Source organism: Rana temporaria, chromosome 3 (assembly GCF_905171775.1).
Source record: "Rana temporaria chromosome 3, aRanTem1.1, whole genome shotgun sequence".
In the NCBI taxonomy this organism is placed as follows: domain Eukaryota; kingdom Metazoa; phylum Chordata; class Amphibia; order Anura; family Ranidae; genus Rana; species Rana temporaria.
In genome coordinates, this window is record NC_053491.1 from 494,833,755 (window position 1) to 494,859,080 (window position 25,326).

Sequence of the window (25,326 nt, forward strand, 5' to 3'; positions counted from 1 at the left end):
CTAAGGACGCAGCGGGTGCAGGTACTCACTGCTGCCTTAACAACCATTGACAGAAGGAACCTGTGGTATATAGTAGTATTTTTTTTCAGAGTGGTTGACACCAAAGGCAGCGAATGTACCCAGATATGTCAAGAATTGGTCAATATTCAGTCCGGTGCAGGAACAAATCCCCCCTCCCCCCTACCATTAATAGTATTTTTGTAGTGGATGAAATTCTGAAGAATAATTTTAGAACTTGGCAGATTTCCTCCAGGAATGAAGATGTTTTCTGGCCCAGGATGAAGTGAGGTCAGGGGATGAGGGGTCAGGATGGAAGAAGAACCTGATATAGATAAGAGAATCACAAAGAAACAATTTGTATATCATCCCAACCAGAGAGAGTTCCAAACCACTGCCAGACACCGAGAGGACAACACAGAGACTACAAGGTAAGGCCGGGAGAGGCCAAGGGGGAGTAAGAGGAGGGGAGAAGAGAGAGGAGAGAGAGAGAGAGTAATGGGAGGGAAAGAGAGGGAGAGAAGAAAGTGGGCAGAAATAAGGGAGAAGAAGGGGGGAGGGGAAGAGAGTTGGGGGGGGCAGAGAGAGGGGAAGAAGAAAGGGGAGGAGGAAGGGAGAGGAAGAGAGATGGATAGAGAGAAAGGGGGTAAGAAGGAGGGGGAGAAGAGAAGGAGGGGGAGGGGGGGGGGGGAGAAGAGAAGGAGGGGAGGGGGTAGAAGGAAGAAGAAGGGTTAAAAGAAGGATAGGAGGGGGAGTAAAGGTAGAAAGAGGGGGGGTTAAAAGGAAGAGAAGAAAGAGGGGTAGAAGGGGGAAGAGAGTGGGGGAGAAGAGGATGAAGAGAGGCAGGTGGAGAAGGAAGAAAAAAGGGGTAAAAGAAGGATGTGAGGGGGAGGAAAGGTAGAAAAGGAGGGGGCTAAAAAGAAGAGAAGAAAAACAGTGATAGAAGGGGGAAGAGGGGCAATGCAAAACGAAGAGGAGAGACAGAGGCGTTGGGGGAGGAGAAAGGGGAGGGGACAGGGGAGAAAAAGAAAGAAGGGGGTTGAAACAGTAGATGAGACCGAGAGGGGTACAAGGGGGGAAGAGAGGGCGGAGAGAAGGAGAGGGAAAAATGGGGTGAGGATGAAATTGAGAAGGGGGAGAAAATGGAGGGAAAGAGAGGTGGGGTTAGCGAGAGGGATGAGGAAAGGGAAGATAAGGGGGATGCAAGAACTGGGAGAGAAAGAGATGGAGGGGAGGGGTGGAAGAAATGGAAAATAGAGTGGTAAAAAAGGGGGAGAGAGATAGAGAGGGAGAGAGAGGGAGAAGGAAAGGGAGGGGGAAGAGAGCGAAATTAAGTTAAGGGGGGGTGAGAAGGAAGGGAAAGATGGGGCAGAAGGGAAGAAAGACACGGGGAGAGAGTAAGGGAGAGGGGGCAGGGATAGGAGGAGAATAGAGGGGGGAGAGAGATGGATAGAGAGAAATGGGGGTGAAAAGGAGGAGGAGAGAGAGAGCGGAGTAGAAGAGAGAGAAGAAGAGAGCAAGGAGAGGAGAGAAAGAGGTGAAGAAAGAGATAGAGAAGATAGAGGGGTGAGAAGAAAGGGAAATATGGGGCAGAAGGGAAGAAATACATGGGGAGAGGGCCAGGGGAGAGAAAGAGGGGGAGAGAGAAAAAGCGAGGGGGGCAGGGATAGGAGGGGAAGAGAGGGGGATGAAGAGAGGTGAATAGAGAGAAATGGGGGTGAGAAGGAGGAAGAAAGAGCGGGGTAGAAGAGAGAGAAGAAGAGATCAAATAGAGGAGAGAAAGAGGTGAAGAAAGAGACAGAGGGGGTGAGAAGGAAGGGAAAGATGGGGCAGAAGGAGAGAGAGCCAGGGGAGAGAAAGAGGGGGAGAGAGAAAGAGTGAGGGGGGCAGGGATAGGAGGGGAAGAGAGGGGGGTGAAGAGAGATGGATAGAGAGAAATGGGGGTGAGAAGGAGGAAGAAAGAGAGTGGGGTAGAAGAGAGAGAAGAAGAGAGCAAGGAGGGGAGAGAAAGAGGGGAAGAAGGAGAAAGAGAAGGGAGAGGGGGTGAGAAGGAAGGGAAAGACGGGGCAGAAGGGGAGAAAGACACAGGAAGAGAGTGAGGGGGAGAGAAAGAGAGGGAGAGAGTGACGGGGAGAGGGGACAGGGATAGGAGGAGAAGAGAGGGGGGAGAGAGATGGATAGAGAGACATGGGGGAGAGAAGGAGGAGGAGAGAGAGCGGAGTAGAAGAGAGAGATGGATAGAGAGCAAATAGAGGAGAGAAAGAGGTGAGGAAAAAGACAGAGGGGGTGAGAAGGAAGGGAAAGACGGGGCAAAAGGAGAGAAAGACACAGGAAGACGGTGAGGGGAGAGAAAGAGGGGAAGAGAGTGACGGGGAGAAAGGAAGGTAGAGATAGGAGGAAAGGAAAGATGGAAAAGGGGAGAGAGAAATGGGGGAAAGAAGGAGGGGGGACAGAGTAGGGGAAAATGAGAAAGAGAGCGGAGAGGGAGATAGAGGAGCGGAGAAAGGGAAGACCGGATGAGGGGAAGAAAGAGTGTGGGGAAGGCAAGAAGTGTGAGAGAAGAAGAAGGAGGGAAAGAGAGAGAGAGAGATAAGGGGGAAAGATGGTGGGAGGAAGGGGGAGAAGCAGAGAAGAGGGAGAGAGAGAGAGAGAGAGAGAGAGATGAGGGGGAAAGATGGTGGGAGGAAGGGGGAGAAGCAGAGAAGAGAGAGAGAGATAAGGGGGAAGAGGGAACTTTTAGACTTCCATGTGTAGTCAGATGAAGGAAAACTTCATACAAGCCCAATTGCGAGGCGGCTCCCACGCAGCAAGGTTTCCATCAATGGTCCCCCAACATTGGCTCCAACCATAGAACCTAAGAAGGAGCGCCAAACCAAAGCCCAATGAAAGAGCCCAAAATCATTTTAATTGTTGGTAAAAAATGTAATATAAAAACTTCTAATCTCATTTCGGTGGTAACACCCCCTCCCCCTTCATCAGAGCTCAGCACAAGATTGAACTTGGATGGACTCTGGCAAGTTGTTCCTCCATTGGAGGAGTTCAGTACGGGTTCTAATCTGTCTCAGAGTCCATCCAGGTTGTATCCTCCTGTGTTGGGCGATGATGAACGGGGAAAGGATGGGGGTCCGCCTAGTTATTTATGGATCTGTCTGTCTATAACAAAGTCTTCTACAGGACATGTCAGTGCGCTATAAGGACATACAGCAGCTTATTCCAGAAGACCCAACACCCAACAAGAGTCCCATGCCAAGCTATCCAACTTACCAAGGTATGAACCACCATACAGAAGTAGCGCTGATTTGTGTCCCGGGTTACTTTCCCACCAGGGTGGCGGCAGCCAGGCAAACAACATTCACTCTTCAGCCAGGCAAACAACATTCACTCTTCAGCCAGGCAAACAACATTCACTCTTCAGCCAGGCAAACAACATTCACTCTTCAGGCTCAGTAAACAGTCTAGCGGATGGGGCTCGGTGGAGCCGAGAAATATACTCCAGAACACCGGACAGTAATGAGAAGACGCTGTTCTCTGTGTGACTTCTTCTTGGAACAGTCCCTGGAGCAGGGAATGGGCAGCACTGGGGCACCATAAGCAACGCTCCAGGCCAGGCAAGCCTTAGGGCTCTTTCACACGGGCGGACCGTTCAGGTCTGCCTGCCAGTTTTTTAGGCGGATCTGAATGGGCGCTCCGTGCTTCTCTATGGAGCCACGGATGTCAGCGGTGACACGCCCCCTGACATCCGACCTGCTCCTATCTGCCAAAGTGTGATGGAGGAAAAACCCACTTTTCCATCCGTCTGGCCGATCGGATCGGGTGGACACGGACAGACGGTCCGTGTTCATCCAATCCCCCCATAGGGGAGAGTGGAGAAAAGACAAGGTGGTCCCTGCACAGTGTGCGGGGACCGCCCTGTCATCCGCCGGCTCAGCGGGGATCAACGGAGTGATCCCCACTGAGCAAGCAGAGGTTCACGGGGCGGATCATTACTGATCCGCCCCGTGTGAAAGAACCCTTAGTATTAGTGCCCCAGGGGTTAGCAAGAGCATACAGGTGTGCGGGGGGCTGAGAGCATACAGGTGTGAGGGGGGCTGAGAGCATACAGGTGTGCGGGGGGCTGAGAGCATACAGGTGTGCGGGGGGCTGAGAGCATACAGGTGTGAGGGGGGCTGAGAGCATACAGGTGTGAGGGGGACTGAGAGCGTACTGGTTTGAGGGGGGCTGAGGCAATGAAGGACTTGGTGGGATGACTAGCGGGTAGATTCGGTGGGACGGCCGGTGGACAGGCCCTGGGGAATGTTGGTAGGCAGGCTTGGGGGGGCCAGGCCCAAAGCCGTGTTAGGGGTTCCACAATTTCTGATGGCTGCCCTGGCTGTACTACTGCCCCTAAAGACCAGCAGCCCTTCAGGCTGGGAATTTCTCTTCCTCAACAGGAACACTGCTGCCTTAGTATAACGTTCCTGGTGAAGTCTTGGACATTGTGAAGCCCTCCCTTGCACCTCCCGCCCAACACACCTGAAGATTTGGGATGAGCCCGATGTTCAAGTCGAACTTAAGTTCGACTCAAACATCGGGTGTTTGCCCGTTTGCTGAATTTAAAACATTATGGGGCGTTCGCTGCAAATTAAAAAAAACACGGAACACCCCCATAATGCACATTGAGATGGTCGTGCATTGGCGTCCTATGACTGGCCAAAGCATGCACATGACCTGCATGCTTAGGCCAATCACAGCGCGCTCTGCCGAGAGAGCCATAACTGGCCAAAGGCAGGGTGCCTTTGGCCAATCATGGCTCAGGAGGCTAAGTCCACGCCCCACAATATGTAAGGCTGCTTACATAGCGGCTGTACATAGTGTAATGAATGAGAGCAGCAAATTTACCTTTACCGGTACATAAAAATCATTGAAAAAAACGGCGTGAGTCCCCTCCCCCCAGTCCATTACCAGGCTCTTCAGGTCTGATATGGATATTAATGGGAACCCTGTGTCAAAATAAAATTAAAAAAAAAATACTTTTTTCAGGAAAAATTCCTTTGGTGGTTGTGACGGGAGTCGCTTTGGGTGGGGGGTTTGTGCAACTCAGCTTACCTTGGAGAGCTCTGGAAACTCCATGTCCAGCTCCCCCGGCCCCTCTTATGTGTAAAACACGCTGTGTCCATTAGGGGCACAGGGTATCTGAGAACCCCACTATGAGCTGTACTAATCGGACTCACTGTACAGTCACACTGGAATGTTGTGTGTAACGGAACGTCCCACACTCCGATTGAGTGCTTCCGTCATATACCACTTCCTATCAGTCTGGATATAGATATCAGATATTCCAGCTGCCCTCAACACACAACGAGATGAGACTTGTTTGTGTGCTGAACATGGAGTGTTTAATAGAACCAAGAATACAGCCTTATATACAGTTTTAAGAGAGAAATATAAATTAACATGAGCTAATTAACTAATCATTTACCCAGACAAGGTGACTCCGAGATATGACCTTTCAAGGTAGACCTCTCACCTGCTATACAATATACATTATCATACGTGTAAACACAGGACATCTTCACACAATAGCAGGGTCAATTAGCACAGAGAACAGAGATGGCTGGAGGTGAGGACATTAGCATCTATGAATGAGTCACTCTTACAACCAACCCTTTGAGTTCAGAATCAACAACCAGCAAATAGTTCTCTACAGATATCCTGGAATATATTGTGGATAATAATTACATAATAATCCCCTCCTAGGTAGTCCAAGATATCATTTCTCAATCATCCTATGCCCCTAGTGGACATAGGATGATTTTAGACATAAGAGGGTCCGAGTCTGTCACATTGTGTATGTGTATGTTGTGTCTCTCTGCCTTGGATATTATGGGATGTGTATGTAGATTAGCTGTGAGATTGGTGGGGGCGGATTCCTCCAGCAACCTCTCTTTGCTGATAAGGCTGTTTACTGATGAGAAGTTTGAATACACCTGACCTGTGTGTCTATTGTCATTGGACAGTTTACCCCGCCCTGAATCCAAGGGTGGGGGGGGTCACTCTGAGTTATACATCTGTGTAACATGTGCTTGAATAAGAGAGTCTGCTGGTTTTTCACCCAACACTGAAGTACGGCTGGTGATTGGGAGGGCTAAAAGATCTTGGATGGTGCCGGTTCTGGACAGAGGAAGCATTGACGCCGGACAGACTCACCTTGAGTACGGGGGGGTTCGTCACAGTGGTCAATGAAGTGCAGTTTTGGAAGAATACTCCTATTGGGGTCCATATCACAATTTGTTTGTATATTATACAGTATGCTTAGAGTGCAGGCCACCAACCTAAAGACATCTAGAAGAGAACTCAGTTATTGTAATGACATCTAGATCTCGTCTTTCACACAATCATATTCGAAGAATTACACCCAACATGGAGAATTAAGAACATTCACAAAGGAGTCCAATGCAATTTTCTCTTTCAGGACTCACCATGAACAGGTGGATCCCCCAACCCTCCTCCGGCCTGATCTGCTCTCTGTCGGCACTTTGCACCGGTCTCCTCTTCATCGCCATCATCCTCATCGTCACCATCACACGTGAGTTCATTCCCACTGTCCTTCCAACCACCTCACATTCCATCCATTCATCGTGAAAAACTCCCCCCACCATTCACACTACATTCAGTAGACGCTCTCCACCTTCCATCCTTACTAAATCCTCGTAAGGTTCTCCCCTCCACCGTGCACACTATAGTTCCTGGAAGATTCCCCCAATGGTCCAAACTAGATTCTCTAGAAAGTCTCCCCCAATGGTCCAAACTACATTCTCTGGAAGGTCTCCCCAATGGTCCTGTAACAGAACCCCAAATGGGACAGGGGTTACCGCCGTTTAAGATATTCCATTCCCAAACACAAGACTGAGATGTGAATTCCGGTCCTGGAGAAAGAGAGGTGGGGGGAGGGGACAAAAAATGGAGAGAAAGAAGAAGGGATAGAACGAACAAGAAAGATGGATAGGGAGAGAGAGAAAAGGGGAAGAAAGGAGAACAGAGAGCAAACAGTAGGGTAAAAAATATTTGAACATTTTTATTGGGGGGGGGGGGGGGGGGGGCACCATATTTTACCGCACCAGGTGACACCAACCCTAGTGACGCCACTGACAAGACAGCTTATCGACACTCCACAATCCGGCAAACACGACCCATACGGATTTCCCCCAGAAACGAGACACACGGCTCCGTTCTCTGGTTCAAAATGAATAGCCTCTTTAATAAGAAAATCAGGCTCTTTATATACAGTCAGTAACCAAAAATGAACAATGACTCAACTCCACCCACCACATGACACAAGGAGCTCAATACACATCTTTTTGGTAGACCTTCTGGCCTCTTGATCTAATTTACATGAGCTTATTAACTAATCATTTACCCAGACAAGGTGACTCTGAGATATGACCTTTCAAGATAGACACCTGCTATACAATACACATTCCTTTAGTAGACATAATTTACATGAGCCAATTAACTACAGCTGATAAGTCAGACATCTGACCTTTAAACTGTGTTAACTCACAATACACATTTATCATCAATAGAACTTCACACAATACAGTTCAATTAGCACCACACAATGAAAGGTTCTTAGGAGCCATACTACGATTCATTTACATCACAGTAGCAGACGACATTAACACCTATCAGTCGGTGTTCCCACATTGAATGAGTCACTCTTTCTATTAACCCGTAGAGTTCAGAATCAACAACCTGTAAATAGTTCTTACAGACATTCTTGAATATTTTGTGGATTACAGACCCATGTTAAAACAATCCAACATATGTCCCTTATTTCCTGGCTCATACTTTGTAAGAGCTTCTGGGTCCCACGGGCCCTCCCGTCCACACTACATTCTCTGGAAGATCTCCCCCCACTGTCCACACTACATTCTCTGGAAGATCTCCCCCCACTGTCCACACTACATTCTCTGGAAGATCTCCCCCGACTGTCCACACTACATTCTCTGGAAGATCTCCCCCCACTGTCCACACTACATTCTCTGGAAGATCTCCCCCCACTGTCCACACTACATTCTCTGGAAGATCTCCCCCCACTGTCCACACTACATTCCCTGGAAAAACTCCCCCCACTGTCCACACTACATTCCCTGGAAGAACTCCCCCCACTGCCCATACTACATTCTCTGGAAGATCCCCCCCCCCCACTGTCCTCACTATATTCTCTGGAAGTCCTCCCATATCCACACTTCATTCTCTGGAGGTTCTCCCCCACCATCCATACTACATTATCTAGAAGCTCTCCACCAATGGTCCACACTACATTCTCTGGAAGATCTCCCCCCACCCACTGTCCTCACTACATTCTCTGGAAGATCTCCCCCCCACTGTCCTCACTACATTCTCTGGAAGATCTCCCCCCACTGTTCACACAACATTCGCTGGAAGATCTCCTCCCACTGTCCACACTACATTCTCTGGAAGATCTCCCCCCACTGTCCACACTACATTCTCTGGAAGATCTCCCCCCACTGTCCACACTACATTCTCTGGAAGATCTCCCCCCACTGTCCACACTACATTCTATAGACCCCCCCCCCCCACTGTCTACACTATATTTCCTTGAACCTCTCATCCTCCCCAATTCTGGTTCCCTGTCTTTGGCAGGTCAGGGGGTGGATCAGACAGAGCAGAACATGGAGGTGAAGCTGAGGAATCTGAGTCTAGGAGTGGGCACCAAAGTTGAGAAACTGTCCCAGGATGGTAAGATGGACCTCTGAGGGGTGACACTATGTGACGGGGGTCTGGTCTAGGATGGTAAGATGGACCTCTGAGGGGAGACACTATGTGACGGGGGTCTGGTCTAGGATGGTAAGATGGACCTCTGAGGGGAGACACTATGTGATGGGGGTCTGGTCTAGGATGGTAATATGGACCTCTGAGGGGTGACACTATGTGATGGGGGTCTGGTCTAGGATGGTAAGATGGACCTCTGAGGGGTGACACTATGTGATGGGGTTCTGGTCTAGGATGGTAAGATGTACCTCTGAGGGGAGACACTATGTGACGGGGGTCTGGTCTAGGATGGTAAGATGGACCTCTGAGGGGTGACACTATGTGATGGGGGGTCTGGTCTAGGATGGTAAGATGGACCTCTGAGGGGAGACACTGTGTGACGGGGGTCTGGTCTAGGATGGTAAGATGGACCTCTGAGGGGTGACACTGTGACAGGGGTCTGGTCTAGGATGGTAAGATGGACCTTTGAGGGGAGACACTATGTGACGGGGGTCTGGTCTAGGATGGTAAGATGGACCTCTGAGGGGTGACACTATGTGATGGGGGTCTGGTCTAGGATGGTAAGATGGACCTCTGAGGGGAGACACTGTGTGACGGGGGTCTGGTCTAGGATGGTAAGATGGACCTCTGAGGGGAGACACTATGTGACGGGGGTCTGGTCTAGGATGGTAAGATGGACCTATGAGGGGAGACACTATGTGACGGGGGTCTGGTCTAGGATGGTAAGAGGGACCTCTGAGGGGTGACACTGTGTGACGGGGGTCTGGTCTAGGATGGTAAGATGGACCTCTGAGGGGTGACACTATGTGACGGGGGTCTGGTCTAGGATGGTAAGATGGACCTCTGAGGGGTGACACTATGTGATGGGGGTCTGGTCTAGGATGGTAAGATGGACCTGTGAGGGGTGACACTATGTGATGGGGGTCTGGTCTAGGATGGTAAGATGGACCTCTGAGGGGTGACACTATGTGACGGGGGTCTGGTCTAGGATGGTAAGATGGACCTCTGAGGGGTGACACTATGTGATGGGGGTCTGGTCTAGGATGGTAAGATGGACCTCTGAGGGGAGACACTATGTGACGGGGGTCTGGTCTAGGATGGTAAGATGGACCTCTGAGGGGTGACACTATGTGACAGGGGTCTGGTCTAGGATGGTAAGGTGGACCTCTGAGGGGAGACACTATGTGACGGGGGTCTGGTCTAGGATGGTAAGATGGACCTCTGAGGGGTGACACTATGTGACGGGGGTCTGGTCTAGGATGGTAAGATGGACCTCTGAGGGGTGACACTATGTGATGGGGGTCTGGTCTAGGATGGTATGATGGACCCCTGAGGGGTGACACTATGTGATGGGGGTCTGGTCTAGGATGGTAAGATGGACCTCTGAGGGGTGACACTATGTGACAGGGGTCTGGTCTAGGATGGTAAGATGGACCTCTGAGGGTAGACACTATGTGACGGGGGTCTGGTCTAGGATGGTAAGATGGACCTCTGAGGGAGACACTATGTGATGGGGGTCTGGTCTAGGATGGTAATATGGACCTCTGAGGGAGACACTATGTGACGGGGGTCTGGTCTAGGATGGTATGATGGACCCCTGAGGGGTGACACTATGTGATGGGGGTCTGGTCTAGGATGGTAAGATGGACCTCTGAGGGGTGACACTATGTGACGGGGGTCTGGTTTCCTCACCTTATGAATGTTCTTCTCCTCTAGTTTCCAGGGTGATGGAGAAACTGACCAACACTGAAATCTTCATAAAGGACATGAGAGGTGAGTTTGGGGAGGGACTGGAAAGTGTAGGGAAGACACTCCTAAAGGTGAAAAAACATTAATTATAAAATGTGATCTAGCCAATCAGGATAAAAGGGAGGAGTGTTTAGTAAGGATGAGCCAATGGTTCGGCCCCAACAATAGCTGTTTGGGCATCTGAATAAATGTACAAACATTTGTCTGTTGGTCCCTTTGTTTGGTGGGAGCGGAACATCGAACGCAGAAGCCGTGTTTTTACTTATTTTATGACCTTGTCAATGGTTGCTAAGAAAGCGATGGGCACCGGCACCTGCCATGCCCCTAGCAACTGCTGGCTTCACCAGTACCATTGACTTACATAGCTGGGAATTGCCAGCAAAGGGGCCGGGATAGAAGTGACATCACTGCCCAAATTGGGTCACTGCCCATATTTAAGCAATGATGTCACCACTACCCCTGCCTCTTTCCTTATATACAGTGCATTGAAAAAGTATTCATACCTACAAATAAATATGTGAAAAGTGTGGGGGGAGGGGCATTTGTATGGGGGCCCCCGGAGTCAATACTTTGTAGAACCCCCTTTCTCTACAAGTCTTTTTGGGGGGGTCTCTACCAGCTTTGCACATCTAGAGAGGGACATTTCTGCCCATTCTTCTTCTCTGTAAAATATCTCAAGCTCTGTCAGATTGGATGGAGAGCGTCTGTGATCAGCAATTTTCAAGTCTCGCCACAGATTCTCAATGGGATTTAGGTCTGGACTGTGACTGGGCCATTCTAATACATGAATAGGCTTTGATCTAATCCATTCCATTGTAGCTCTGGCTTTACTTTAGGGGCGTTGTCCTGCTGGAAGGTGAACCTCCCCCCGGTCTCAAGTCTTTTGCAGACTCTAACAGGTTTTCTTCTAAGATTGTCTTGTATTTCCATCCATCTTCCCATCAACTCTGACCAGCTTCCCTGTCCCTGTCCCTGTTGAAGAAAAGCATCCCCACCACATGATGCTGCCACCACCATGTCTCACAGTGGGGATGGTGTGTTCAGGGGGATGTGCAGTGTAATTTTCCCCCCACACATAGCGGAAAAGTTGAATTTTGGTGTCATGTGACCAGAGCACCTTCCCCCACATGTTTGCTGTGTCCCCTCCCCCCACATGTTTGCTGTGTCCCCTCCCCCACATGTTTGCTGTGTCCCCTCCCCCACATGTTTTCTGTGTCCCCCTCCCCCACATGGCTTCTCACAAACTACAAACAGGACTTCTGATGTCTTTCTTCCTCCAATGTCTTTCTTCTTGTCACTCTTCCATAAAGGGCAGATTTGTGGAGAGACCACTAATAGTTGTCCTGTGGACAGATTCCCCCCCCCCCCCCTGAGCTGTGCAGCTCCTCCAGAGTTACCATGGGCCTCTTGGCTGCTTCTCTGATGAATGTTCTCCTTGCCCGGCCCGGTCAGTTTAGGTGGACAGCCATGTCTTCGTAGGTTTGCAGTTGTGCCATACTCTTTCCATTTTCCGATGATGGATTGAACAGAAGCTCCATGAGATCTTCAAAGCTTGGGAGATTTTTTTATAACCGAACCCTGCTTTATACTTCTCCACAACTTTATCCCTGACCTGTCTGGTGTGTTCCTCGGCCTTCATGATGCTGTTTGTTCACTGAGGTTCTCTAACAAACCTCTGAGGGCTTCACAGAACAGCTGTATTCATACTGAGATTACATGACACACAGGTGGACTCTACTAATTAGGTGACTTCTGAAGGCAACTGGTTCCTCTAGTTATCAGAGTAAAGTGGGCTGAATACAAATGCCCCTCCCCCCACACTTTTCAGATATTTATTTGTAAAAAATGTTGAAAACCATTTATAATTTTCCCAATTTGGGGGCATGAAAACTTTTTCAAGGCACTGTAGCTGATGACTGCTTGGGGAGCTGACATTCGGCAAGGTGTAGCATCGGGATCAGTCTTGGGGCACCGGGCCTCTCAGCAGGTTGGGGGGCGGCAGGCATCGTGATTGATGTTAGATTTACAATGTGAAATAAATAATGGGCTTGTGTGTCTTTATTCCCATTTTCTGTGTGTAAATGAGGGCACTATGAGCCTTTTATTTTTCAGGGACTTTTGAGGGGTTGTGAGGAACCCTCGTCCTCAACAGGACTATGTCCGCCGTCAATGCTTCCTCTGTCTAGAACCAGCGCTATCCAAGACCCCTTAGATCACCCAATCACCAGCCGTAACACAGTGTAGGGTGGACAACAACATCAAACTGCCATTATTCCAGCACATGTTACAGAGATGTTCAACTCTGAGGCACTTCCCCCCAGAGGATCAAGGCGGGTTAAACTGTCCAATGACAATAGACACAGGTCAGGTGTATTTAAACTTCTCATCAGTAAACAGTCTTATCAGAGGGTGGGGGCTGCTGGAGGATCCCCCTCCCTCCACATAGACATCATCCCATAATACAGTATACGTTTCTTCCAAGGCAGACAGACACAAACAATGGAATACAACCACACCCTAAACGATCACAGCATGAGACAACACACAATGGCCCAGATTCTCAAAGGGCTTGCGATGGCGCAGCGCCATGTGCGCCGTCGTAAGTCCTAATCTGGGCCATCGTATCTATGCGCCTGATTCTTAGAATCAGTTACGCATAGATATCGATTAGATCCAACAGGCGTAAGGCTCTTACGCTGTCGGATCTTAAATGCAATTTTTTTTTCGCCGCTAGGTGTCGCCTCCGTCGTTTTCCCCGCCGAGTATGCAAATTAGCAAAATACGCAAATTCCCGAACGTACGCGCGGTCGACGCAGTGAAGTTACAACGTTTACGTTAGATTTGCGACGCGTAAAGTTGCCCCTGCTATATGAGGGGCAACCAATGTTAAGTATGGCCGTCGTTCCCGCGTCAAAATTAAAAAATTTACGTTGTTTGTGTAAGTCGTCCGTGAATGGGGCTGGATGCCATTTACGTTCACGACGAAATCAATGACGTCCTTGCGACGTCATTTAGCGCAATGCACGTCGTGAAATTTTAGGGACGGCACATGCGCAGTACGTTCGGCGCGGGGACGCGCCTAATTTAAATGATCCACGCCCCCTACCCGGCTCATTTGAATTAGGCGGGCTTGCGCCAGGGGATTTACGCTACGCCACCGCAACTTTACAGGCAAGTTCTTTGTGAATAAAGCACTTGCCTGTAAAACTTGCGGCGGCGTAACGTAAATGAGATACGTTACGTCGCCGTAGTTTTACACAATTCAACGAGAATCTGGGCCAATATATACATATATACAACATTGAGGCTGACTAGCACAGATCATAGTGGGGTTCTCATTCACCCTGTACCCCTAATGGACACATAAGAGGGTCCGGGGAAGCTGGACACAAAGGCCCGGATTCACATACAGCGGCGCATATTTATCTCCTTTACGCTACACCGACCCAGCGCAGAGAGGCAAGCACTGGATTCACAAAGCCAGTGCTGCCAAAACTGCGCTGGGTTTCCTAGGCGTAAGTGGAAGTGGGCGTGAGCCATGCAAATGAGGCGTGACCCCATGCAAATGATGGGCCGAGCGCCAGACAGATACGTATAACGAACGGCGCATGCGCCGTCCCGTGGACACATCCCAGTGCGCATGCTCAGAATCACGTCGGAACTACTCCCCAAGATACGCCAGATCACTGCCTACGGCGTGAACGTAACCTACGCCTAGTCATATTCACGTCCTTCGTAAACTACGTAATATACGTTGGCTTCTGTTCCCTTTGCATGGATGCTGCTGACTTACACCTCCTTTATGGGGCATAACTTTGCGCCAGACGTATGACTTTACACGCACTGCGTCGGACGGACGTACGTTCGGGAATCGGCGTATCTCCCTCATTTGCATATGTGAATAGAAAATCAATGGGAGTGCCAAATACGACCAGCGTAAATATGCGCCCACTCTACGCCGGCGTAGGCAAGTTACGTTGGTCGGATGAAGCCTATTTTCAGGCGTATCTTAGTTTCTGAGTCAGGCGCACAGATACGTTGGCGCAAGTGCTTTGTGAATCCGGGGCCAAAGTTTCCATAGCTCTCCAAGGTAAGCTGAGTTGCACAAACCCCCACCCAAAGTGACTCCTGTCACAGAGGGGGGTTTCAGATTTCGATAAGTCCCCTTTCTGCAGACCCCCCCAAAACCTTGAGCCAGGGTTGCGGGAAAGAGGCCCCTGTCCTCTTCAACATAGGGAGGAGGTGCTTTGCCAAGAGGGCTCCACCCATGTTGAAGGCATGTGGCCTGGTATGGTTTAGGAGGATGGGTGGTGCATGTTCATCCCTCCTATCCTGACGAGCCAGATTCCTACCCACATTTTTAATTTCTTGGGGTATACTCTTAAAAACCTATACCAGACTTAAAAATGGTCTGTTATCTATTTTGGTGGGGAATCTACACAAATGTTTTTGTCAAAACAATACAAGAAAAATTATATACCGTATATACTTGAGTATAGGCTGACCTGAATATAAGCCGAGGCACCCAATTTTACCACAAAAAAATGGGAAAACGTATTGACTCGAGCATCAGCCTAGGGTGAGAATGCTGCAGCTACTGTAAGTGGAAAAGAGGGTCAACAATGCCCATCTGCAGCCTCACTGTGCCCATTTGCCACCACACTGTGCCCATTTTCAGTCTTTACTGTGCCCATTTTTAGTCTCACTGTGCCCATATGCAGCCTCACGTTGCCCATTTTTAGCCTCAAGGTTGCCCATATGCAGCCTCACATTGCCCATTTGCCACCTCACTGTGCCCATAAGCAACCTCCCTGTGCCCATAAGCAGCCTCACTGTGCCCATAAGCAGCCTCACTGTGCCCATAAGCAGCCCAGAGCAAGTCCACTCTTCCATAGTGTTTCACACAGTTGGTGAATGAATGTACAGTGAATGTTTATAACGGTTTTCCTTTCTTCACAGCCGCCAGTGTAATTTCTAAAATAAATGGGATGGAGGCATCTGTGAACCGAATTTTATCTGATGACGTAACAGGTAATCGTACGCTCCAAGATGAGACATTACATATGTATTTGGGGGGCATTAGATCATTATTACAAAAATCTCCAACATTGACCCAACTTTGGACTCTAAAAGGGGTGGGATTTACATGGGACTGGGAGTGGTTTTCTTGAATATGGGTTTGGGTTTTTTTGGGCTTTGCTTGGATTTCTCAGTACAGAGGGCTAAGCTTTTCTGACAAGGAGACAGCAGAATGTCGGAGAATATAGTTAGGTGGTCCATAAGTTTGATCCATTAGTGGAAGGAAAGGCGGAAGCAGTTGTCCCAGTGATAAAGCCCAGCTTTGTGGGTGAAGTGCATCAAAGGAGGAGGTCCTAGGTCGATAATTTTTTGAAGGACACATTTTTAAGGGCTTTTCTTGCCTAATTTTATTAAAAGAAAGGTCCACAAAAACACAAAACATGAGTTTCGCTTGCAGAGGTGTTAAGCCTTGCTCTTTCATAAAAAACAACAAAAAAAAAACAACAAGACATTCAACTTCCTGGCTTACACCTTCAGCGCTGCTTCTCTAAACTTACTCCTTAGGCTTCTGTTAGTCTCTTCACACATGCTTGGGCCATACGCTTCACAGCACCTTGCTACTCTGGCTCCCACCACTCCGCGAGGTGGATCCCTCCAGACTTCTGGGAAACAACCTCCTGTCTGCCGGGGTGGAGCCCTTCAGAATCCTGGGCAACGACCTCCCATCTACCATGGTGGAGCCCTTCAGAATCCTGGGCAATGACCTCCTGTCTGCCAGGGGGGAGCCCTCCAGACTCCTAGGCAATGACCTCCTGTTATCCAGGGTGTAGCCCTCCAGACTCGTGGGCAATGACCTCCTGTTATCCAGGGTGTAGCCCTCCAGACTCGTGGGCAATGACCTCCTGTTATCCAGGGTGGAGCCCTTCAGAATCCTGGGCAACGACCTCCTGTCTGCCGTGGTGGAGCCCTCTGAACTCCTGTGCAATGACCCCCTGTCTGCTGGGGTTAAACCCTCCGCACTCCTGGGCATGACCTTGTGTCTTTTGGGGCTGAGCCCTCCAGACTTCTGGGCAATGATCTCCTGTCTGCCAGGGTGGAGGCCTCCGGACTCCAGGGAAACAACCCCCTGTCTGCTGGGATGGAGCCCTCCGGACTCCTGGAAAATTTCCCCCTGTCTGCTGGGGTGGAGCCCTCCGGACTCCTGGGCAACAACCTCTTGTCTTTCTGGGTTGAGCCCTCCAGACTCCTGGGCAATGGTCTCCTGTCTGCCAGGGTGGAGCCCTCTGGACTCTTGGGCAATGACCCCCTGTCTGCCGGGTTGGAGCCCTCCAGACTTCTGGGAAATGACCTCCTGTCTGTTAGGGTGGATCCCTCCAGACTCCTGGGCAATAACCTCCCGTCTGCCAGGGGGGAGCCCTCTGGACTCCTGGGCAATGATCTGCAAGTATGGAGCCCTTCAGACATCTGGGCAATGACTTCCAGTCTGCCGGGGTGGAGCCCTCTGAACTCCTGAGCAACAACCACGTCTGCCAGGGTGAAGCCCTCTGGACTCCTGGGCAATGACCTCCTGTCTGCCGGGGTGTAGCCCTCTGGACTCCTGAGCAACAACCATGTCTGCCAGGGTGAAGCCCTCCAGACTCCTTGGCAATGACCTCCTGTCTGCCAGGGTGAAGCCCTCCAGACTCCTTGGCAATGACCTCCTGTCTGCCAGGGTGAAGCCCTTCAAACTCCTGGGCAATGACCTCCTGTCTTTTGGGGTTGAGCTCTCCAGACTCCTGGCAATGATCTCCTGTGCCAGGGTGGACCCCCCCCCCCCCGGATTCCTGGGAAATGACCCCCTGTCTGCTGGGATGGAGCCCTCTGGACTCCTGGGAAACAACCTCCTGTCTGCCGGGGTGGAGCCCTCTGGACTCCTGGGCAATGACCTGCCAGGGTGCAGCCCTTCAAACTCCTGGGCAACGTCTTCCTGTTTGCCCTAAAACCCTCTCCTAAAGCCCAGAACATACCTTAACAATAAGTGTGCTGGTGTTTCTTAATGCATGCATCCAGGATTGGAGATCTCATCCCACCCAGACCTCTAAGAAAGGCTCCATGCTCCAGGTCCCAAACCAGCTTTTATCTACTGATCAGGAAAAGTTTCCTCTGAATGATAAAAATTCTCTGGAGCCCCTGCACCTGCCTGGATGAGAATCCCGGGTCTTTAATTCTTTTCACACATTGGCCAGGGCACAGAACTCCCACACGATGTATATCAAGATTAGAGCTTGGAGAAGGTATAACTTTTTAATTCCAGGGGTTGAGGACTTTTTAGGCATGAAAATTAGTTTTTTTTTTCAGATGTAAACCTTCAGTGGTGGTGGAATTTGTGCCCCCAAGACTACCAAGGAAATGTTATTCTGCAGACAATGAAAGTCTCTTTGTAGAGTTTGTGTACCTTTCTATAGAGAAGTCTGAGGGACATTCTTTATATTACAGGTTCTATATCCAATGACATCCAGAGGATTCTGGGAGCCGTAGCGAGGCTGACAGAGGAGATCCGGAAAGGGAACGGTACGTTTATTTCATTTCAGGAATCGGATCATTTACTCACCAAACTTTCATTTTCCAGAACACCCTCCGATTGGTTCTTGTTCTATAATTAGCCGCAGAGGCGTAGCTTGAAACTTATGGGCCTCGATGCAAAAGTTGACCTGGCCCCTGGGCTGTTCTCACCCTGTGCTCCTCTCCCCTCAGGAAATGGCTCACAGCTTGTCCCGAGCCAATGAGAACGGAGGGGTGTGGACCGTGGAAGGCAAAGTGGAAGCCCAGTACTGGAGTGTGGTTGTGGGGCCCTTGGGCAGATCGGAGCTGGACTTGGTGAAGGAGATGATAATATGACAGGGAGGCTGCAGGATCGCCCTGGAGCTAGGGGTGGGGTTGCGATTGTGACCCCTGCAACCCCTTATGCTACGCCAATGATTAGCCGTATACACTGGGGCCCCTGATGTGTACAGCCTTCTGATGTGTCTTTGGAGTTTGGTAAAATTTCCAGGCACAGGGCCCGGCTGTAGTGACTCTATGAAGTAATGGGCAATAGGTTACTCTTTGGGAGTTTATTTCATTTCTCTATTCACGGACATATTTCATTTGGACTGGCTTATTATTCATTTCCTGTGATAGTTTGTGAGGGAAATTGCTGGGAGTGGTGGGTGTACAGAGAGCTGATTGGTTGTTGAGGATGTTGGGTAAATAGGGTGTTGATGGTATGATAGTAATGTTGGGTGCAAGGGTACAAGGTCTTTTTTTTGTTTGGTGGAAGGGATATGATTCGGTTGTTCGAAGTGTTGAATAAATTGGATACTGATGGGTTTTTGGAAGTGTTGGTTGTCACGGCCTCTGCCCCTCCTTGTACCTTACACCCCAGAGAGCTGTCCCCTTTGCTGTGATCATTTGGGGTGTGGTTGTATTCCATTGTTTGTCTGTCTGTCTTGGAAGTGTATATTATGGGATGGATGTCCATGTGGAGGGAGGGGGGATTCCTCCAGCAGCTCCCCCCTTGCTGATAAGCTTGAATTCACCCGACATGTGTGTCTATTGTCATTGGACAGTTTAACCTGCCCTGATTCCAAGGGTGGGGGGGAAGTGTCTGAGGCATTTATCTGTTGTAACATGTGCTGGGATAGGGGCAGTTGTGTGGTTTGCCAGTCCTGCAGCCCCCATCCTGTGAGTGGATTATCCCTGGCTGTGTGCCATCCTGGGAGTGGATCATCCCTGGCTGTGTGCCATCCTGGGAGTGGATCATCCCTGGCTGTGTGCCATCCTGGGAGTGGATTATCCCTGGCTGTGTGCCATCCTGAGAGTTGATTAACCCGGTGATCGCCAGTGCTGAGTAGAGCAAACTCTGTTTTTGTGTGTCCAAGACTGGGCACGGACTACCCCTATCTGCCAGAACTCTGCTATTGCTCTTGTTTGGCCAGCCTGGCATGCATTACCCTTTACCAGCACTGACTCTGCTACCCCGCTGTGCATTTATACTGTTTTACGGACTCTTTTTTTGCCTGGCCGTGATAACTGCTACCTGGCTGTGTGTTAGCCCCCTCTAACGTTAAATAAAAAGCTTTGTGGGTGCTCCTACTCTCCGTGTGTGTCTGTTCCACCTACATCTCCATTACATTGGGTATGCAGAGTTCTGATTGGTTGCTGAGGGTTTGGTTGAATAGGGTATTGATGGTATTATAAAAATGTCAGGTTGGAAGGTACTAAAGCGTTCTTGAGAATGTTTGTTGGAAGGGATATGGATGGGTTGTTTGAATTGTTGAATAGATGGGGTGTTGATGGCTTATTGGAAGTGTTGGGTGGGTAGGGTGATGATGGGTTGTCGAGAGTGTTGGGTGAAAAGAGTGTTGATGGTATGATGTGAATGTTGGCTGAAAGGATACTAAAGAATTTTTGGGAATGTTTGGTGGAAGGGGTGGGAATGGGTTGTCTGAAGTGTTTGAATAGATGGGGTGCTGATGGGTTGCTGGATGTGGTTGGTGCATAGGGTGCTGATGGGTTGTTCAGCATGTTTAGTGGATCAGGTTCTGAAGGGTTTTTGGTATTGTTGGGGTACTGGTGTATTAAAAGAGTGCTGTGTGGCTGGGGTACTGATGGGTTGCCGGAAGAGTTGGATGGAGTGGGTCTTGATGAGTTGTTGGGAGTATTGGATGGATGGGATGTTGTTGATGAGTTGTTGGGGGTGTTTATTGTATGGGGTACTGCCGGGTTGCCAGGAATGTTGGATGGACAAGGTGCAGATTGGTTTATAGGACTGGTAGATAGATGGGGTGCCAATGGTTTATTTTATGTGTTGGGTGGATGGAGTACTGATGGGTTGTTGAGATTATTGTATGAGGGGGTGAGAAGCTGCTGGGAGTAAAGGATTGATGGGGTGTTGATGAGTTGGTGGGATTGTTGGGTGAACGAGTGTGACGGGAGTCACTTTGGGCGGGGAGCTTGTGGAACCCAGCTTGCCTTAGAGAGCTCTGGAATCTCATTGTCCAGCTCCCTCGGGCCCTCCTATGTGTACGTCACCCTGTGTCTATTAGGGGCACAGTGTGACCGAGAACCCCAGTCGGGTCCGCCTAACCCAACTCACCGTACAACTCAGAATTTCCTTTTACCCCTGTTATCCTGGATTCTATATGTGTGGCTTGTGTTGAAAGAATGAAGGGGCTCTTTCACTTGGGGACAGTTAGATTTCTAAACAATTTCCCTCAAGAAAATATAAAGATAAATAATTTCACCTTTCAGACTGCTAGATTGTTTGAGGTGTGGCTGTATCCCATTGTTCTATTGTTTCTGCCTGCCTTGGGAGCAACCTATTATGGGATGTATATGTGGATTAGCTGGAAGAGGGGAAGGGGGGTTTCTCCAGCAGCCCCTCCCAAATAAATGATTGAATACCTGTGTGTCATGTGACTGGAGGAGGTAAAGTTTGCCCCGCCCTGTGTCATTATACAAAGAAGGTGGATTGTCTCCGGAGTGTATATGTCTTTGTGTCTGTGTCTGATGTTTTCCACCCTACATTGATGTCCCAACAAGTGACTGGGCCGGCTAAGGGACCTTGGATCGTGTTGGTACCAGACAAAGGAAGCGTAGATGACGGACAGACTCTCTTTGCGTATGGGGGTCCATGACAACAAAGTTTTGGGAGCAGTTGGTATAAGTTTGTAAAGCTTTCTCCAAATGGCACACAAGGCTTATCTGGTTTCCGAGTCTCTGCAAACAACTTTTCATTCTAGGTGGAGAAATTTATGGTTTCGGTGTAATTACTAAATTACTACACCGTTGTCGTTTCCTTTTTCCTCAGGTTCTACTGATCCATTGTGTGAGGTGGGCTGGACACACTATGGCCTCAGCTGCTACTATTTTTCCCAGCGCGGGCGGTCGTGGGAGAGTGCGAAAAAAGACTGCGAGACGAAGAAGGCTCATTTGGTGGTCATTAATGGCGAGGAAGAAAATGTGAGTATTTCATTAGCCCCGTATGACCTGCCTGTATCTCCTCCCAAAACGGACCTCAACGTAAACACAATCCAGGCTAAGAAACATTTTGAGATTTAATCACCATTAAAATGCGATTCCAAAACCCCCCATTAACCCCTCCCCCCTACATCATTCACCCGACTTCCACATTATTCACCCCTACTTCCACATCATTCACCCCGACTTCCACATCATTCACCCCGACTTCCACATCATTCACCCGACTTCCACATCATTCACCCCGACTTCCACATCATTCACCCCGACTACCACATCATTCACCTTGCATTCTGCACCAGCCACTCTCATTCCCTTCCCCTTCCCACCCCCCTCCACCATCATCCAATCCATCCCTCCCTCCACCCCTCTGTGTCTGCCGACCTCGAGCCGCACTTCTGCCATGCCGAGGAGGAGGTATTGGCACAACCATACACGCTGGTCCAGCACCCTCCGCTGCCTTCACTACACTAGGAGAAACAATAGGTGCAGACACAGACGCAGACACCACACTTTCTGACACTGACTAGGGGAACTACAGACTGGGGGGGGGGGCACTGACACCACAGACGGGGGGGCACCGACACCACAGACAGAGGAGACACCGACACCACAGACCGAGGAGACACCGACACCACAGACCGGGGGGACACCGACACCACAGACCGGGGGGACACCGACACCACAGACCGGGGGGACACCGACACCACAGACCGGGGGGACACTGACACCACAGACCGGGGGGACACCGACACCACAGACCGGGGGGACACCGACACCACAGATCGGGGGGACACCGACACCACAGACCGGGGGGACACCGACATCACAGACCGGGGGGGACACCGACATCACAGACCGGGGGGACACCGACATCACAGACTGGGGAGGACACCGACATCATAGACCGGGGGGACTCTGACACCACATACTGGGGGGACACCAACATCACAGACCGGGGGGACACTGACACAACAGACTGGGGGGACTCTTGACACCACAGACTCCCCTGGTACAACCTCCACCAACCCAGACTCTTCTCTATCCAGACAGAAGAATTCCTCCACTAGCTCTGGCTTATTGTGCAAAGCCTTAGGGCACCGGCTATTAGGGTGACCGACCTCATCACATAGGTTACATTTAATGATGTTACAATCCATACTGTTGCCATTGCTCTGGTATCCACCCTCTGGCTGGTACTGGCACAGGCACCTTCATGTGTTGGAATCTCTCCTCATTCTCACACTTTTCTCTGAACACACCGCTGCTCTCCTTCAGAGAGGCCACCAACTTCTGCTTTTTCAATGCCTCTTCCAGAGACTTCAGCCTGGAAACTTCCCTCTTACTGTTTCCAGACTTAATATGCAGGGATTTATTTTTCCTGAGATCTTCTTTCATGACAGCAAGTTTCTGTTCCTCCTTAGCAATGCAACAAAGTCTATTCACCACTCTATCCTGGAAGACTGGTAAGGACTCCTCTTGCATAGGGACAGGCACAGGATCAATTGCAGCTTGAGCACATGGAGTAAGCCTCAGTGCCTCTGGAGAGCCTCCACCTTCATCTTCCTCCACCCACTGCATGGTGGTTGGGGGAGAAGCCTGCAGGACAGGCAGCCCAGGGTTGATGTTTCCTCCAGCTGACACCAAAGCAGAGTAAACCATGCAGCACTTTGCAAAACAGCACCACCTGGTGGGAAAGCTCCTCTGGTGCAGAGACTGATGTGACTGGCTCAGTGTTCTCTGTACAGCACTATAGAACATGTCAGAGCTATACTATAAGAGTAGACATAAACACTGTATCATTATGAATGAATGAATGAATGAAAAACTTATAAAGCGCGGCGCATGCGAACTGAATCGCTTCTGGGCGCTAGTTGTTCGTGTCTCATGACATCAAAAGAGCAGAGTTTTGATCCGTCTTCTGAAAGTCAGATGGTTTTCCTCCAACCGAATGCTGGTTGGTAAAGCGTTCCATAGTCTAGGACCCTGAAAAGCAAACCTTCTTTCTCCTTTGGACTTGTATTTGGTTTTTGGTACCCTGACCAGATTTTGGTCGGTGGATCGCAGAACGCGATTTGAATTGTGAGGTTCTATCTTGTCGCAAAGATATTGCGGAGCCTTCCCATGGATGCACTTATGTGTCAGGCAGAGTGCTTTAAATGCAATTCTGTCTTTTACTGGCAGCCAGTGAAGGGATCTCAGTGAAGGGATCTCAGTGAAGGGTTCTCAACGAAGGTGAGATTGATTCCCATTTTTTTTTTCCCAGTCACCAGTCTGGCGGCCGTATTCTGAACGACTTGCAGACGGAAGATTTGGTACTTTGGGAGTCCGAGGTACAGGGCGTTAGCATAGTCCAGTCTGGAATTCACGATTGTTCCCACCACGACTGCTACGCTATTATGTATGTTTTATCTTTTCACAGACTTTTCTATATGACCTTACAAAATCTCGGACCTCGTGGATCGGTCTCACAGATGTGGATGGATCCTGGAAATGGGTGGACGGGACTTCTTATGATGTTACTCCAAAGTAAGGCCCTGAGAACATGTTCTCTATTTCCTCATTGTTCAATAAGGAAAGTTGGCCCACCGAGATCCTCGGCGGCTTCAACACAGAACCTTGACGAGGAACTCGATGTGTTTGGCACGTCGAGTTCCTCGGACTTGTGTACGGGGCCTCAGACTTTGCTCTGTAAATGGAATTCTCTAACTTTTTATCAGATGTGTTTTTCTTTTTTGGGTTATTCCTAGTTGATCTCTTTAGGTTAGTAAGCTCTTTAAGACTTATTTTCTGTATAGGTCCTGCCATTGGTCCTGGTCAGTAAAGGGCTTGGCCCAGTCACTGTTTCCCTTGGTTCCGGCAGGTTCTGGCAGCGTGGTCAGCCTGATGAATGGTTCGGTCATGGTCTCGGAGGAGGAGAAGATTGCGCTCAGCTGAAAAACGGAAATGGTTGGAATGATGATCATTGTTCCAGGACCTTTTCATACATCTGCGAGAAGAAAATGCCTTGACCTGCATCACAGGAGAACATCTGACATCTTCATCTACTAATCACCTCTTCTCCTCTGCTACATTACAGTGATGATTCTACTAATAAAATGCTAAAATGCACCTGCAGGTCATGATGGAACTTATAGTTCCCGAAGAGCAATAGTATCTCCAGGTGTCCAACCACAGTACAGTAATAAGTAGAGGGATTCTTGCCATGTTTTTTTGTTGCAACAACAGTTCAGCTGCACCTTCTGGATTTTAGAGAATATTCTAAGCAGAGCTGAGCTCCTCGGGGGTGGGGATTTATCGCTAGCTTCCCTTTTGTGTGTTGCTTTTATTATTAAGAATATACTGGATTTATATAGCGGCAACCATTTGCAAAGCATTTTATGTGTGGATGATGAGTATTAATAAATTTATGTAGACAGCTATTAGTCTAGTGATATCTGGGAAGGGAAGCACATTCTGTATGTATTAACATTCTGGCAAGCACCTATCACAGCCAAATTCAGGAACTGGGAGGAGAGAGAGAAGAAAGATGGTAGGAGGGAGAGGAAAGCTAGAAGGAGGGGGGAAGGGAGAGCTGGGAGGAGAGCTGGAAGAAAAGGGGGAAGAGAAAGATTGAAGGAGAGACCTTCGGGGAGAGGAGGATAAAGCAGGGAGGAGAGAACTGGGAGGAAGGGGGAAGAAAGCCGGAAGGAAGGGAGGTGAGAGCTGAGACAAGAGGAGAAAGGAGACAGAAATGGAAGGAGTGGTGGGGCAAAGCTGGTAGGAGGGGAGGATAAATCGCACAGG

The 25,326-nt window shown here is 49.5% G+C and overlaps 1 protein-coding gene across 4 annotated transcripts; it reads left to right on the plus strand.

Annotated features, from left to right (window-relative positions):
- Positions 1–301: 301 nt before the first annotated feature.
- Positions 302–24,962, plus strand: LOC120933847 (C-type lectin domain family 10 member A-like). Of its 4 annotated transcripts, XM_040347256.1 has the most exons (10): positions 304–428; positions 3,172–3,265; positions 6,449–6,562; positions 8,644–8,739; positions 10,489–10,545; positions 15,481–15,552; positions 18,016–18,090; positions 21,371–21,522; positions 23,963–24,069; positions 24,404–24,962. In XM_040347256.1, the coding sequence occupies exons 2-10, from the start codon at positions 3,175–3,177 to the stop codon at positions 24,549–24,551; spliced, it is 912 nt and encodes a 303-aa protein (XP_040203190.1). In that variant the 5' UTR covers positions 304–428; positions 3,172–3,174; the 3' UTR covers positions 24,552–24,962. The 4 variants fall into 4 exon arrangements, with proteins under 4 accessions (XP_040203192.1, XP_040203191.1, XP_040203190.1 ...); XM_040347258.1 differs by lacking the exon at positions 8,644–8,739 and having other exon boundaries at positions 302–428; XM_040347257.1 differs by lacking the exon at positions 10,489–10,545 and having other exon boundaries at positions 303–428.
- The last annotated feature ends 364 nt before the right edge of the window (positions 24,963–25,326 follow it).

Bases quoted from the DNA above. Each gene is read 5' to 3' on its own strand.
- LOC120933847 (XM_040347256.1), top strand. From the start codon at position 3,175: ATGTCAGTGCGCTATAAGGACATACAGCAGCTTATTCCAGAAGACCCA. The intron at 3,266-6,448 runs GTATGAACCACC...TTTCTCTTTCAG, and splicing joins AAGCTATCCAACTTACCAAG to GACTCACCATGAACAGGTGG. The intron at 15,553-18,015 runs GTAATCGTACGC...TTTATATTACAG, and splicing joins TTTATCTGATGACGTAACAG to GTTCTATATCCAATGACATC.